Here is a 14,449-nt window from a genome sequence, read left to right as displayed (position 1 = left end):
TCTATATTTATAGTAGTATCATTTATGATAACCAAATGGTGGCAGCAGCCCAAGTGTCAACCAATACGTGAATGAATAAAGAAGATACGGTACATGTAGACACACGATGGAATATTTTTCAGCCAGTGAAAACAAAAATGACATCTTGCCTTTGGCATCAGGTCCACGGACCCAGAGACTATTACTAAACGAAATCAGCAATTCAGAGAAAGACAAATACCATAGGAGTTCATGCACATGTGGAATTTAAGAAACAATACAAACGAGCAAAGGGAAAAAAGGCAAACCAAGAAAGACTCTTAACTATACAGAGAACCAACTGATAGTTACCAGAGGGTGACGCGTGGGGGATGGGTGAAATAGGTGATGGGGATTAAGGAGTGTCCTTGTCATGATGAGCACCGGATGTTGTACGGAAATGCTGAATCACTATATTGTACACCTGAAACTAGTATTACACTGTATGTTAACTGTACTGGAATTAAAATTTTTAAATAAATTTAAAAACAAAAGTAATGGTGAAAGAAAAAGAACATGGACTATGGACTCAAATAGACACTTCTCCAAAGAAGATCGAGGCATGGCTACTTAGACGCACAACATGACTAATCATTAGGGAATGCAAATCAAACCTACAATGTGATTATGGTATAGTATAATGGGTACTAGAATGCCAACTAGAATGCATACTAGAATGTAGAGTACGGTATAATGCGTACTAGAATGTCTATTGTTAAAACCCAAAACAAAAAATAACTGTTGGTGAGGATAAGGAGAAACTGCAACCTGGTGGCACTTGCTGATGCCAATGAAACGTGGCACAGCTACCGTAGAAAAGATTGTGCCAGTTCCTCAAAGTGTAAACACAGAATGATCACCTTTGTGAACAAGAGGGTAGGGTGGTGGGAGACAGGGGCTGGGCAGAGGGGCAATACAAACTTAGTATTTCAAGTAGACAGAGGTTCATTTTGAGAATATGAGACAGTTCTGGAGGTGGATAGAGGTTGCTCAACTGTGAGAAAGTACTTAAGGCCCCATAAGTATATCTCAAAATGTTTAAAATAAAAATGTTATGTATATTTCACCATGACCAAAAAAAAAAAAAGATGAAAAAAAGAGAGACATACTTTAAAAGAATTTCAGGGGTGCCTGGGTGGCTCAGTCTGTTAGGCATTCAACTCTTGATTTTGGCTCAGGTCATGATCTAACAATTTGTGAGTTTGAACCCCCTATCAGGCTCTGCACTAGCAGAGTTTAGCATTTCCACGCAAAAATATAATGGACAGCTTACTAAGGGCACATCCGATTTGTGTAACTAAAAATATAAGCTAACCAAAACCAAGAAATAAAAATAAAAAACAGCATCTCCAATGATCATGAAGAAAAGATTGACCTGAGTCACCACAATGAAGGGTCATAATCTCTACCGGACTATCAGTCCTGAGTATGTTCACTGCCCAGATCTTCGATTGATGGAACCATTTACACCTGATGGAGGGCTGTAAAATGGGAACAAATGCTTTACATTTCCTCCAAACCCAACCCAAAGGCTCTGAGATGATGGCACTGGCTAGCTCATAATGGTTCATGAGGACCGTGGTGTCAACTAAAATTGACACCTTGATATTGGGCAAGATGAGAGCAATTATCCCATAGAAACTGGCAAATGTTAAGAAGAGTAAGCTCTCTTCTTAATCCTTTCTTCTCATTTTCTTCCTTTCTTCCTGCTTTTCCTGTTTCTTTTCGTCTTTGCTTCTGAGAGACAGTTCCATGAACATTAATCTGCATACTAGTGTTTGGAGGGACCTGTGGACGTTTAGCTGGAAAACTGTGAATCAGGTAAGAGGAAATTACCGTTATGGCTGACAATCCCAGTGGTGGCCTCCGGGGTCAGGTGGTAAGGAGACATTCGTCTCAGTCTGTCTCACACAACACAGGTTAGGTCATTGAGTGTACCCTGCTCACACTGCCTAATTTCTGGGATGCAGCATTAGAAAAGATGGCGGTGGCAATAGGCAGAGTAGCCATATTGTGTGTGAGATCTGTGAAGAGCCTATTACAGTAGGAGGTGCTGAGGGAAATCACAGGACAGCGTTGCTGCCTACCAAAACATTAAAGGAAAAATAATAATGCATCCCTGGGAAACCACCAAGAATGACACCTTCAAGGCCGGAAACATCAGGAGTTGCAATTCTATTACCTTCACACTTCATTTATGTTTTGGACTGTGTGAGGGAAAACTAATGATTGCGTCCTGAAGGTGGATTATTGTAAACTAATCACAGAGGGTTCCAGGTGCCTCTGCTCTTGTAGATGTGATTGCCTTCCAAGGTAGATTGACATAAAACCCTGGAAACTTGTATACAACCTCTGATCTGTTCAAAGATTTTCTTCCAGAAGCAGAGACTCTAACAAATACCTGCTTTCAACCCAAAGAAGAAGCATTTCACATTTGCTCCACTGCTTTTCCTATCACATTAGAAGTATTCAATTTGCTGTATTATGTCTATGTTCTTAAATATCCATGCAATGGGGGCACGTGGTAGCGCAGTTGCTTGAGCGTCTGACTTTGGCTCAGCTCATGATCTCACAATTCATGGTTTAAAATCCTGCGTCTTGCTCTGTGCTGACAGCTCAGAGCCTGGAGCCTGCTTCTGATTCTGTGCCTCCCTCTCTCTCTCTCTGCCCCTCCCCCACAACACTGTCTCTCTCTGTCTCTCTCTGTCTCTCTCTCTCTCTCTCACTCTCACACAAACACACACACACATCCACACACAGAATATGAATAAACAATAAAAAAATATTTTTAAACCCATGCAATGGAATTTAATGGAAGGTGTAAAAACTTTTTAAAATGCAGAAGACAGGTGCCTGGGTGGCTCAGTCAGTTGAGCGTCCAACACTTGATTTCGCTTTACCTCAAGATCTCATGCTTTCTGAGATTGAGCCCCACTTCAGGTTCTGCGCTGACAATATGGACACAGTATAGGATATATCTTCAATCTGTATCTGCTCCTCCCACACGCTCTTGCTCCCTCTCTCTCGAAATAAATAAATAAACTTTTAAAAATTTCAGAAGAAATGTTGCTTATAGTGTATGAAAAACTTTTAGCAACTGAATACTGTAGAAAGATAAACTGCAGATTGTCAGTCTCTGAATTGAGTTAAATAACATGATCTAGGTCTTCTAGGGTCTTAAGCCCTGTTATTCATAACTTTATCTTAAAACAAAGAATCCTATATGCAGAGACCGACCCTCTGCTAAAGAGTTTTCCCAGGGCTTGCTTGATGTCTCTGTTCCTCAGACCATAGATGAAGGGGTTCAGCATGGGCGTCACCACCGTGTACATGACTGAGGCTATGGCACTTGCCCTGGAGTTTTGTGCAGCAGCAGAACTCAGATACACCCCAAGGCCTGTAGCATAGAACAAAGAGACCACTGAGAGGTGAGACCCACACGTGGAAAATGCTTTATACTTGACCCTCACTGATGAAATTCTCAAAATGGAAGTGACAATTCTAGAGTAAGAGAACAGGATACCAGTGAGTGGAACAACACCCAGAAGTCCACTTACCAAATACACTGCCAGGTCATTGAGGAACCTATCAGAGCAAGCAAGTTGGATCACCTGCTTAAGTTCACAGAAAAAGTGAAGGATTTCAAGCTTTGTGCAAAAAGAGAGTCGCAAAATCAGTAACTCATGTAATAGAGAATCAAGAACACTCAGTATCCAGGATCCCAGGAGCAGGATGCCACAGAACTTGGGGTTCATGATGACCATGTAGTGCAATGGGTGACAGATGGCCATGAACCGGTCATAGGCCATCACTGTCAAGAGGAAGTGGTCTAATCCTCCAAAAAGCATGAAAAAGTACATCTGACTGAGGCACCCTTCATAGGAGATCGCTCTGCTCTGCGTCTGGATGTTCAGCAGCATCTTTGGGATGGTGGTGGAGGTGAAACAGATGTCTGAAAAGGACAGGTTGGAGAGGAAGAAGTACATGGGCGTGTGGAGGTGGGAGTCCGTGATAATGGCCAGAACCATGAGCAGGTTCCCAGTGAAGGTGACCAGGTACATGGACAGGAACGGCCAAAAGAGCAGAGACTGCTGTTCCCCCTGGTCTGAGAGTCCCAGGAGGATAAATTCTGTAACATGAGTTTGATTTCTTCCTTCCATGTAACTGATGAAAACAGCTGGAACAGAGATAAGAGCATTGTAAAGACACCAGCTGTGATCATAGAATTAAGAGCAATGCTGTGTTTTCAACATGATGCACTCATTGATTCTTACACATTCTCTACCAACCTAGAATATGTACCAGAAAATTTCAGGGACTCTTAAATGCTCCATGTTTTCTGTGAGGCTGAAACTGTTAGCAGTTCTTGATCCAAATAAAAAAACATAATTCAAAACAATGTTCTCCTCCATAAATTTCCCGAGACTTTTTTATTCACCCAACAAAATTTAACAAAATACCTTGTGACAAGTTTGGTTGAAAGCATTGCAAAAAGTAGTGATGTGTGTTTGAACTTAACAAGACTTAGTATTAGGGGTGGGTGTGTGTGTGTGTGTGTGTGTGTGTGTGTGTGTGTGCGTGTGTGTGTCAGAGGGAGGAATATAATATAAATAAATGAATCAATGATGTTTCAAATGGTGGTTACAACTAATAAGGAAAATAATTCAGGACAAAGGAGTTCTAAGTAGAAGGGAAACCTGTCATTGTATCATGTCTAATAAGGGGCTTATGAGCTGGAAAACTAAGGGATATGTGACCCATGTGTATAACATTGAGAAAACCAGTTAAGGCAGACAAATCGCATATGCAAAGACCTTGAGTCAAGAGCTCACCCCAAATCATCAGGCAACATCAAAGAGAACATTGTGAGCAGAGCAGGTAACACAAGAGGAGTAGGAGTTGTATGTAAATAAGAGAAGAACTCAAAAACTCCTGTATCTGTGGAAACATTCTAAGGCACTGGACACTACAGTTATATATGTTATATATGATGTCTGTCTGCAACAGGATACATTTTATGTAATGTAAACAAATGGAACATAATTCATTTCTCCATAATTCTCTGTCTTTCTCTCTTCCCTTACTCTAGGTCTCCAGTTGGTCTAAATTCTGCATTTTCTATTGCATAAGACAGCTTCAGGTTGCTGTAAATACTTAACGGGTGTGTACTTCATTGATAAGTTCTCTTTGATCTATACACACACATACACACACATGTGGGTAGGGAAAGAGACAGAGATGGTTCTCCATTATTGTACTACTGTGTATTCTTGTAGCTGAAGCACACTTTTTAGAAAGCAGAGGACAGGCTACACCATAAGTCAAAGAGATTCTTTCCCCTAGCAGAATTACAGTTTGTGATTGTAGGCTTTCCACTGTGAAAGTAGGCTTTCCAGTGGAGTAGTCATGGTTAAGGTACACAAGAGCTACACAGAATTAGAAGAATTAACATCAATATTTGTCAGTGTCTTCCAAAAAAAATCAAATGGGAAACACTTCTTACTTTATTCCATCAGGCCAGCAGTGCACTGATACCAAAGCCATGAAAAGACATTGCAAGAAAAGAAAAGTACACAACAATATTCCCAAGGAATATACATGTGAACATATTCCAGCAATGCAGCCTTTTGATCATGGTGTAGAAAAGGGTTATGCATCATGAGCAAATGGCATTTATTCCAGTAAGGCAATAAAACTCCCTCAGTGTAATACACCATATTAACAGAATAAAGGGTAACATAAGTATGTCCACAGATGGTAAATAAAATGTGGCAAAATGGAGCATTCCTTAGACTGACAGCATTCAAGTAACTAAGAATAGAAGGAAACTTCCACAACACAAAATAGGTCATGTATGTAAACCCACCTCTAAAATGATTCTGAAAAGTGAAACACTGAGAGTGACCCCTAAGATAAGGCAGGATAAGCATGTTTGTCATACCTTTATATACAACGTGGTATAATGCAGGTTCCAGACAGAGCAACTCGCCAAAAAAAGGAAAGAAAAAGAAAGAAAGAAAAGGATCAAAATTAGAATGGAAGGAGTAATATGATTTCTCTTTAAAAGAAATTGATCTTATTTAAAAAAAAAATTGGGGGACTCAGAGGGGAAGATGGCAGCATAGGAGGGCGCTGGACTCACCTCGTCCTGCTGATCGCTTAGATTCCACCCACACCTGCCTAAATAACCCGGAAAACTGCCAGAAGACTAGCAGAACAGACCCTCCGGAGCCAAGTGTAGACAAGAGGGTAGGAAGGGCAGAGAGGCGGTGCATGCTACATGGACTGGCGGGAGGGAGCCGGGGTGGTGGAGGGGCAGCCCGCCGGGCAAGGCAGAGCCCCTGAGTCTGACCTGCAGAAGCAGAGGGGCCAGACTCCATGAGTTCTGGCAGCCAGCGGGACTTAGCATCTGGAATGTTAAAAGTCAACAGCTCTGCTCTCTGAGAGCAGGGAGGGCGAGAGGACACTGGGAGGGAGAGTTGTGGAGCCCCAGAAGACAGAGCTCAGCTCAGCAGGGAACAAAGGCACTGGCCAGTGCCATCTCCCTCTCCCATTCCCCAGCCGAAATTCCAAAGAGAACCTGTTCCCATCACCGAACTTGCTTCCCCAACAAATGCCCAACACTGTGCTTCTGTGGATCCATCCCTCCAATGGGTCGGCCTCCCTCCTGGTGCTGCAGGACGCCTCCCACAGGGGACTACTGACAGCAAAGCGAGCTAAGTCTGCCCCTCCCGTCTCTGTGCACCTTGCGGATCCACCCCGGCTAATACATCAGATCCCATAGAAGCAGCACCACAAGCCTGGCAGTGTGCAAGTAGCCCAGACAGGGGCCACACCACTCCACAGTGAGTCCTGCCCCTGGGAGGGGGGAAGATAAGGTACACACCAGTCTGACCGTGACCCCACTGGTGGGCTGGGGGAAGACATCGGGTCTGACTGTAGCCCCACCCACCAACACAAGTTACTCCAGACAGCACAGAGGAAGAGCCCGGCAGTTCCATGCCACCCCAGGGACTACCCAAAATGACGAAATGGGAAAATTCTCCTCAAAAGAAACTCCAGGAAGTAGCGACAGCTAACGAATTGATCAAAGACAATTAACCAGTATAATGGAACAAGAATTTAGAATAATAGTCGTAAAATCAATCGTTGGGCTTGAAAAAAGTACAGAGGACAGCAGAGAATCTATTGCTACAGAGATCAAGGGACTAAGAAATAGTCATGAAGAGCTAAAAAATGCTATAAATGAGGTGCAAAATAACATGGAGGTGGCCATAGCACGGATTGAAGAGGCAAAGGAAAGAATAGGTGAATTAGGAGATAAAATTATGGAAAAAGAGGAAGCTGAGAAAAAGAGAGAAAAAAAATCCAGGAATATGAGGGGAGAATTAGAGAACTAAGTGATGTAATCAAACCAACAATATCTGTATCATAGGAATTCCAGAAGAGGAAGAGAGAGAGAGAAACGGGCTGAAGGTGTACTTGAACAAATCATAGCTGAGAACTTCCCTGCTCTGGAGAAGGAAAAAGGCATTGAAATCCAAGAGGCACAGAGAACTCCCTGCAGACGTAACTTGAATTGATCTTCCACAAGACATATCATAGTGAAACTGGCAAAATACAAGGATAAAGAGAAAATTCTGAAAGCAGCTAGGGATAAACAGGCTCTAACTTACAAAGGCATAAGAGTAGTTGCAGACCTATCTACTGAAACTTGACAGGCCAGAAAGGAATGGCAGGAAATCTTCAATGTGATGAACAGAAAAAATATGCAGAAATATGCAGCCAAGAATCCTTTATCCAGCAAGTCTGTCATTCAGAATAGAAGGAGAGATAAAGGTTTTCCCAAACAAACAAAAACTGAAGGAATTCATCACCACTAAACCAGCCCTACAAGAGATCCTAAGGGGGATTCTGTGAGTGAAATGTTGCAAGGACGACAAAGTACCAGAGACATCACTGCAAGCATGAAACCTACAGACATTACAAGGACTCGAAACCCATATCTTTCAATAATAACACTAAATTTAAATGGGCTCAATGCTCCAACCAAAAGACATAAGGTATCAGAGTGGATAAAAAAACAAGACCCATCTATTGGCTGTCTACAAGAGACTCGTTTTAGGCCTGAGGACACCTTCAGATTGAAAGTGAGGGGATGGAGAACTATCTATCATGCTACTGGAAGTCAAAAGAAAGCTGGAGTAGCCATACTTATATCAGACAAACTAGACTTTAAATTAAAGGCTGTAACAAGAGATGAAGAAGGGCATTATATAATAATCACAGGGTCTATCCATCAGGAAGAGCTAACAATTATAAATGTCTATGTGCTGAATTCAGAAGCCTCCTAATATATAAAACAATTAATCACAAACATAAGCAACCTTATTGATAAGAATGTGGTGATTGCAAGGGACTTTAATACCCCACTTACAACAATGGATAGATCATCTAGACACACGGTCAATAAAGAAACAAGGGCCCTGAATGACACATTGGATCAGATGGACTTGACAGATACATTTAGAACTCTGCATCCCAAAGCAACAGAATATACTTTCTTCTCGAGTGCACATGGAACATTCTCCAAGATAGATCGCATACTGGGTCACAAAACAGCCCTTCATAAGTATACAAGAATTGAAATTATACCATGCACACTTTAGGACCACAATGCTATGAAACTTGAAGGAGGTTAAAGAACACCCTACTAAAGAATGAATGGGTCAACCAGGCAATTAGAGAAGAAATTTAAAAATATATGGAAACAAATGAAAACGAAAATACAATTATCCAGGGGCGCCTGGGTGGCTCAGTCGGTTAAGTGTCTGACTTCGGCTCAGGTCATGATCTCGCGGTTTGTGAGTTCAAGCCCTGCGTCAGGCTCTGTGCTGATGGCTCAGAGCCTGGAGCCTGTTTCAGATTTTGTGTCTCCCTCTCTCTCTGACCCTCCCCCGTTCATGCTCTGTCTCTCTCTGTCTCAAAAATAAATAAACGTTAAAAAAATTTTTTTAATAAAAAAAAAAGAAAATACAGTAATCCAAATGCTTTGGAATGAAGCAAAGGCAGTTCTGAGAGGAAAATACATTGCAATCCAGGCCTATCTCAAGACACACCAAAAAAATCCCAAATATAAAATCTAACAGCACACCTAAAGGACATAGAAGCAGAACAGCAAAGACACCCCAAACCCAGCAGAAGAAGAGAAATAATAAAGATCAGAGCAGAAATAAACAATACATAATCAAAAAAAACCATAGAGCAGATCAATGAAACCAAGAGTTGGTTTTTGAAAAAAGAAACAAAATTGATAAACCTCTAGCCAGGCTTCTCAAAAAAAAAAAAGTGGGGAGATGACCCAAATAGATAAAATCATGAATGAAAATGGAATTATTACAACCAATCCCTCAGAAATACAAGCAATTATCAAGGATTACTATGAAAAATTATATGCCAACAAACTGGACAACCTGGAAGAAATGGACAAATTCCTAAGCACCCACACACTTCCAAAACTCAAACAGGAAGAAATAGAAAACTTGAACAGACCCATAACCAGCGAAGAAATTTAATCAGTTATCAAAAATCTCCCAACAAATAAGAGTCCAGGACCAGATGGCTCCCCTGGGGAATTCTACCAGACATTTAAAGCAAAGATAATATCTGTCCTTCTCAAGCTGTTCCAAAAAATAGAAAGGAAAGGCAAACTTCCAGACTCATTCTATGAAGCCAGCATTACTTTGATTCCTAAACCAGAGAGAGACCCAGCAAAAAAAAAAGAGAACTACAGGCCAATATCCCTGATGGATATGGATGCAAAAATTCTCAATAAGATACTAACAAATCAAATTCAACAGCATATAAAAAGAATGATTCACCATGATCAAGTGGGATTCACTCCTGGGATGAAGGGCTGGTTCAACATTCACAAATCAATCAACGTGATACATCACATTAATAAAAGAAAAGAACCATATGATCCTGTCGATCAATGCAGAAAAGGCATTTGACAAAATTCAGCATCCTTTCTTAATAAAAACCCTAGATAAAGTCAGGATATGAGGAACATACTTAAACATCATAAAAGCCACTTATGAAAAATCTACAGCTAATATCATCCTCAATGGGAAAAAGCTGAGAGCTTTCCCCCTGAGATCAGGAACACGACAGGGATGTCCAACTCACCGCTGTTGTTTAACATAGTGCTGGAAGTGCTAGCATCAGCAATCAGACAACAAAGGAAATCAAAGGCATCAAAATTGGCAAAGATGAAGTCAAGCTTTCACTTTTTGCAAATGATATGATATTATACATGGAAAACCCAATAGACTCCACCAAAAGCCTGCTAGAACTGATACATGAATTTGGCAAAATCGCAGGATACAAAATCAATGTATAGAAATCAGTTGCATTCTTATACACTAATAATGAAGCAACAGAAAGACAAATAAAGAAACTGATACCATTCACAATTGCACCGAGAAGCATAAAATACCTAGGAATAAACCTAACCAAAGATGTAAAACATCTGTAAGCTGAAAACTATAGAAATCTTATGAAGGAAATTGAAGAAGATATAAAGAAACGGAAAAACATTCCATGCTCATGGATTGGAAGAATAAATATTGTCAAAATGTCAATACTACCCAAAGCTATCTACACATTCAATAAAATCCCAATCAAAATTGCACTAACATTCTTCTCAAAGCTAGAACAAGCAATCCTAAAATTTGTATGGAACCACAAAAGACCCCGTATAGCCTAAGTAATATTGAAGAAGAAGACCAAAGCGGGAGGCATCACAATCCCAGACTTTAGCCTCTACTACACAGCTTTAAGCATCAGACAGTATGGTATTGGCACAAAAACAGACACATAGACCAGTGGAATAGAATAGAGACTCCAGAATTGGACCCACAGAAGTATGGCCAACTAATCTTTGATAACACAGGAAAGAATATCCAATGGACAAAAGGCAGTCTCTTTAACAAATGGTGCTGGGAGAACTGGACAGCAACATGCAGAAGAAACTAGACCACTTTGTTACACTATTCACAAAAATAAACTCAAAATGGATGAAGAACCTGAATGTGAGACAGGAAACCATCCAAACCCTAGAGGAGAAAGCAGGAAAAGACCTCTCTGACCTCAGCCACAGCAATTTATTACTTGACACATCTCCAAAGTCAAGGGAATTAAAAGCAAAATTTAACTATTGGAACCTCAAGAAGATAAAAATCTTCTGCACCGCAAAGGAAACAATCAACAAAACTAAAAGGCAACCAATGGAATTGGAAAAGATATTTGCAAATGACATTTCAGACAAAGGGCTAGTATCCAAAATCTATAAAGAACTCACCAAACTCCACACACACCCAAAAAACAAATAAGCCAGTGAATAAAGGGGAAGAAAACATGAATAGACACTTCTCTAAAGAAGACATCCAGATGGCCAACAGGCACATGAAAAGATGCTCAACGTCACTCCTCATCAGGGAAATGCAAATCAAAACCACACTCAGATACCACCTCACGCCAGTCAGGGTGGCTAAAATGAACAAATCAGGAGACTATAGATGCTGGCAAGGATGTGGAAAAATGGGAATCCTCTTGCACTGTTGGTGGCAATGCAAACTGGTGCAGCTGCTCTGGAAAACAGTGTGGAGGTTCCTCAAAAAATTAAAAATAGATCTACCTTATGACCCAGCAATAGCACTGCTAGGAATTTACCCAAGAGATACAGGAGTGCTGATGCATAGGGGCACTTGTACCCCAATGTTCATAGCAGCACTCTCAACAATAGCCAAATTGTGTAAAGACCCTAAATGTCCATCAGCTGATGAATGGATAAAGAAATTGTGGTTTATATACACAACGGAATACTACTTGGCAATGAGAAAGAATGAAATCTGACCTTTTGTAGCAACGTGGATGGAACTAGAGAGTGTGATGGTGAGTGAAATAAGTCACACAGAGAAAGACAGATACCTTATGCTTTCACTCTTATGTGGATCCTGAGAAAGTTAACAGAAGACCATGGGGGAGGAGAAGCAAAAAGTTAGGGAGGGAGGCAAACCTTAAGAGACACTTAAAAACTGAGAACAAAGTGAGGGTTGATGGGGGGTTGGAGGGAGGGGAAAGTGGGTGATGGGCATTGAGGAGGGCACCTGTTGGGATGAGCCCTGGGTGTTGTATGGAAACCAATTTGACAATAAATTTCATATTAAAAAAAACCATTAAGGAGCGCCTGAGTGACTCCATCAGTTGGGGGTCCAACTTCAGCTCAGGTCATGATCTCATGGTTCATGGGTTCGAGCCTCACATCAGTCTCTGTGCTAAAACTCAGAGCCTAGAGTCTGCTTCAGATTCTGTGTCTCCATCTCTCTCTACCCCTCCCCACTCACGCTCTGTCCCTCTCTCTCAAACATAAATAAATATTTTTAAAATTTTTCAATAAATAAAAATGAAAGTAAGAAAGCATTAAAAACAGGAAAAACCTTAGAGTAATAAATTCAGAATAGAAATTAATGCAAACATTATGTGAATATAATTCAGAATATAAATCAATATAATAATATAGTAAATCAATATAATATTATATTATAAATATAATAAATGTATTATAATATTATTATATTATATATATTATATATGTAAATATAATGAAATATAATAAATCAATATAAACCTGCATAATGCAGAATAGAAATCAATGCAAACATCAAACCCAGGTGACAGATGGAATCTTACACTGGTATGTACATGTGAAAAAAACAATCTAACTATATTACAACTGTAGGACACAATCTCAGTGAAACAGGTGGGCAAAAAAAGTGCAGAAAAACAAGACCTGGGGAAAGAGAAGAGTCTGTAAAACTGGACATGAAAGAAACTGCACAGAAGCACTGCACCATTCTTGATAAAATGTGTCCCAGAGGATATTGTTAACAATGCTGATACTCCTGCACGTGTGAACTGAAATTGAACACATAAGGAAATGAATAGTAAATGGTGGGAAAGAGGTGATCACATTTGGCGTGGGACTTCACATGTAAGCAAGGTGGAGTAGCTCTTATGATCCCTTGGTAATAAATTAGTTTTAGAACCATCAGTATGAACTTGCTTCAGCTTATATAAAAATACGGAGGGTTACATACAGATACATGTATGGATGTCTGCATATACACAGTGTTTACTACTCTGTCAGTTGATGGGATATAGAGAATCTGGTAGCAAAAAGCACAGCAGGTACCAAGATCTTGAATCTTATCCCATGATCCAATAAAATAAAACAGGGCTCCTTGCAGAAATGAATAATAATGAGAATGACTCATTATAGAACTCCAGAGGAACATAATAAGCTGAAGGTGAAGCTGAAGCATCTTCTCCTGTAAGACAGTAATGAAATGATACCTCCAAAGAGCCAAGAATGTTGGGACATGCCATAGTGACATATCAGTAACTGAAGGAGCTCTCCTTTGACAAAGCTGAAACAATTTGAGCAACAAAATAAAGTAGTATCGGGTTATAACACAGAGTATATAATGTAAATAATTGAAAAAAATATGGAAGACACAATCTCCAGTGTAGAAGAAAACTAATCATTTACAGAAATATTCTACACTTAAGGAGGTGTGAGATAACTACCACTACTTAAAGATGGGATTGTGCATAGAAACTTCCTACAGGAGGACAAGATGGAAAGAAAGGGGAAAGACAAATCTGACAAATATCATGTCAGCCAGGACATCGATATCAACACCAATGAGAAATAGTCATGTTGATAATGTGTACCCTTGATGTCAGGAAATGAACATGCCTCTTTTCCCTCTCCAGTCTCCTTGTCCAACATCCATGTCCCAGTCTTCTCATTAAGAAGAAGAACAAGAAGGGGCGCCTGGGTGGCGCAGTCGGTTAAGCGTCCGACTTCAGCCAGGTCACGATCTCGCGGTCTGTGGGTTCGAGCCCTGCGTCGGGCTCTGGGCTGATGGCTCAGAGCCTGGAGCCTGCTTCCGATTCTGTGTCTCCCTCTCTCTCTGTCCCTCCCCCGTTCATGCTCTGTCTCTCTCTCTGTCTCAGAAATAAATAAATGTTAAAAAAAAAATTTAAAAAAAAAAAAAGAAGAAGAACAAGAAGAAGAAGAAGAAGAACAACAACAACAACAACAACAACAACAACAAGGCAAGCCCAAAAGATTTTTTTCACAGCACTCCTGACCAGTACTCTTAGCACTATCAATTGCTTCAAGAACAAAGGAAGACTGAGGAAAAAGTCACTGCATGTGGAAGGTCAACAGATAGGACGATTAAAAGTAACATGTGTAAGAGAGAGGATGTGTTCATAACAGGAGAAACTGGAAAGGAGCTTATGAGAACCGTCTGAAAAATCACAGCAAGTTTGTTTTGTAAATGTACCACTGTTCAAATAC

The 14,449-nt window shown here is 40.5% G+C and overlaps 1 protein-coding gene across 1 annotated transcript; it reads right to left on the bottom strand.

The window, feature by feature from the left end:
- Nucleotides 1-2,953: 2,953 nt before the first annotated feature.
- LOC121013863 (olfactory receptor 7A17-like) lies at nt 2,954-4,190 on the bottom strand. The gene has a single exon (XM_040449667.1). The coding sequence runs from the start codon at nt 4,176-4,178 to the stop codon at nt 3,210-3,212; it is 969 nt and encodes a 322-aa protein (XP_040305601.1). The 5' UTR covers nt 4,179-4,190; the 3' UTR covers nt 2,954-3,209.
- Between the last annotated feature and the right edge of the window lie 10,259 nt (nt 4,191-14,449).

The sequence above is a fragment of the Herpailurus yagouaroundi genome, unplaced genomic scaffold, assembly GCF_014898765.1.
Source record: "Herpailurus yagouaroundi ecotype Mexico unplaced genomic scaffold, PumYag 200, whole genome shotgun sequence".
Lineage (NCBI taxonomy): Eukaryota > Metazoa > Chordata > Mammalia > Carnivora > Felidae > Herpailurus > Herpailurus yagouaroundi.
This window is presented reverse-complemented; position numbering and strand designations above follow the sequence as displayed.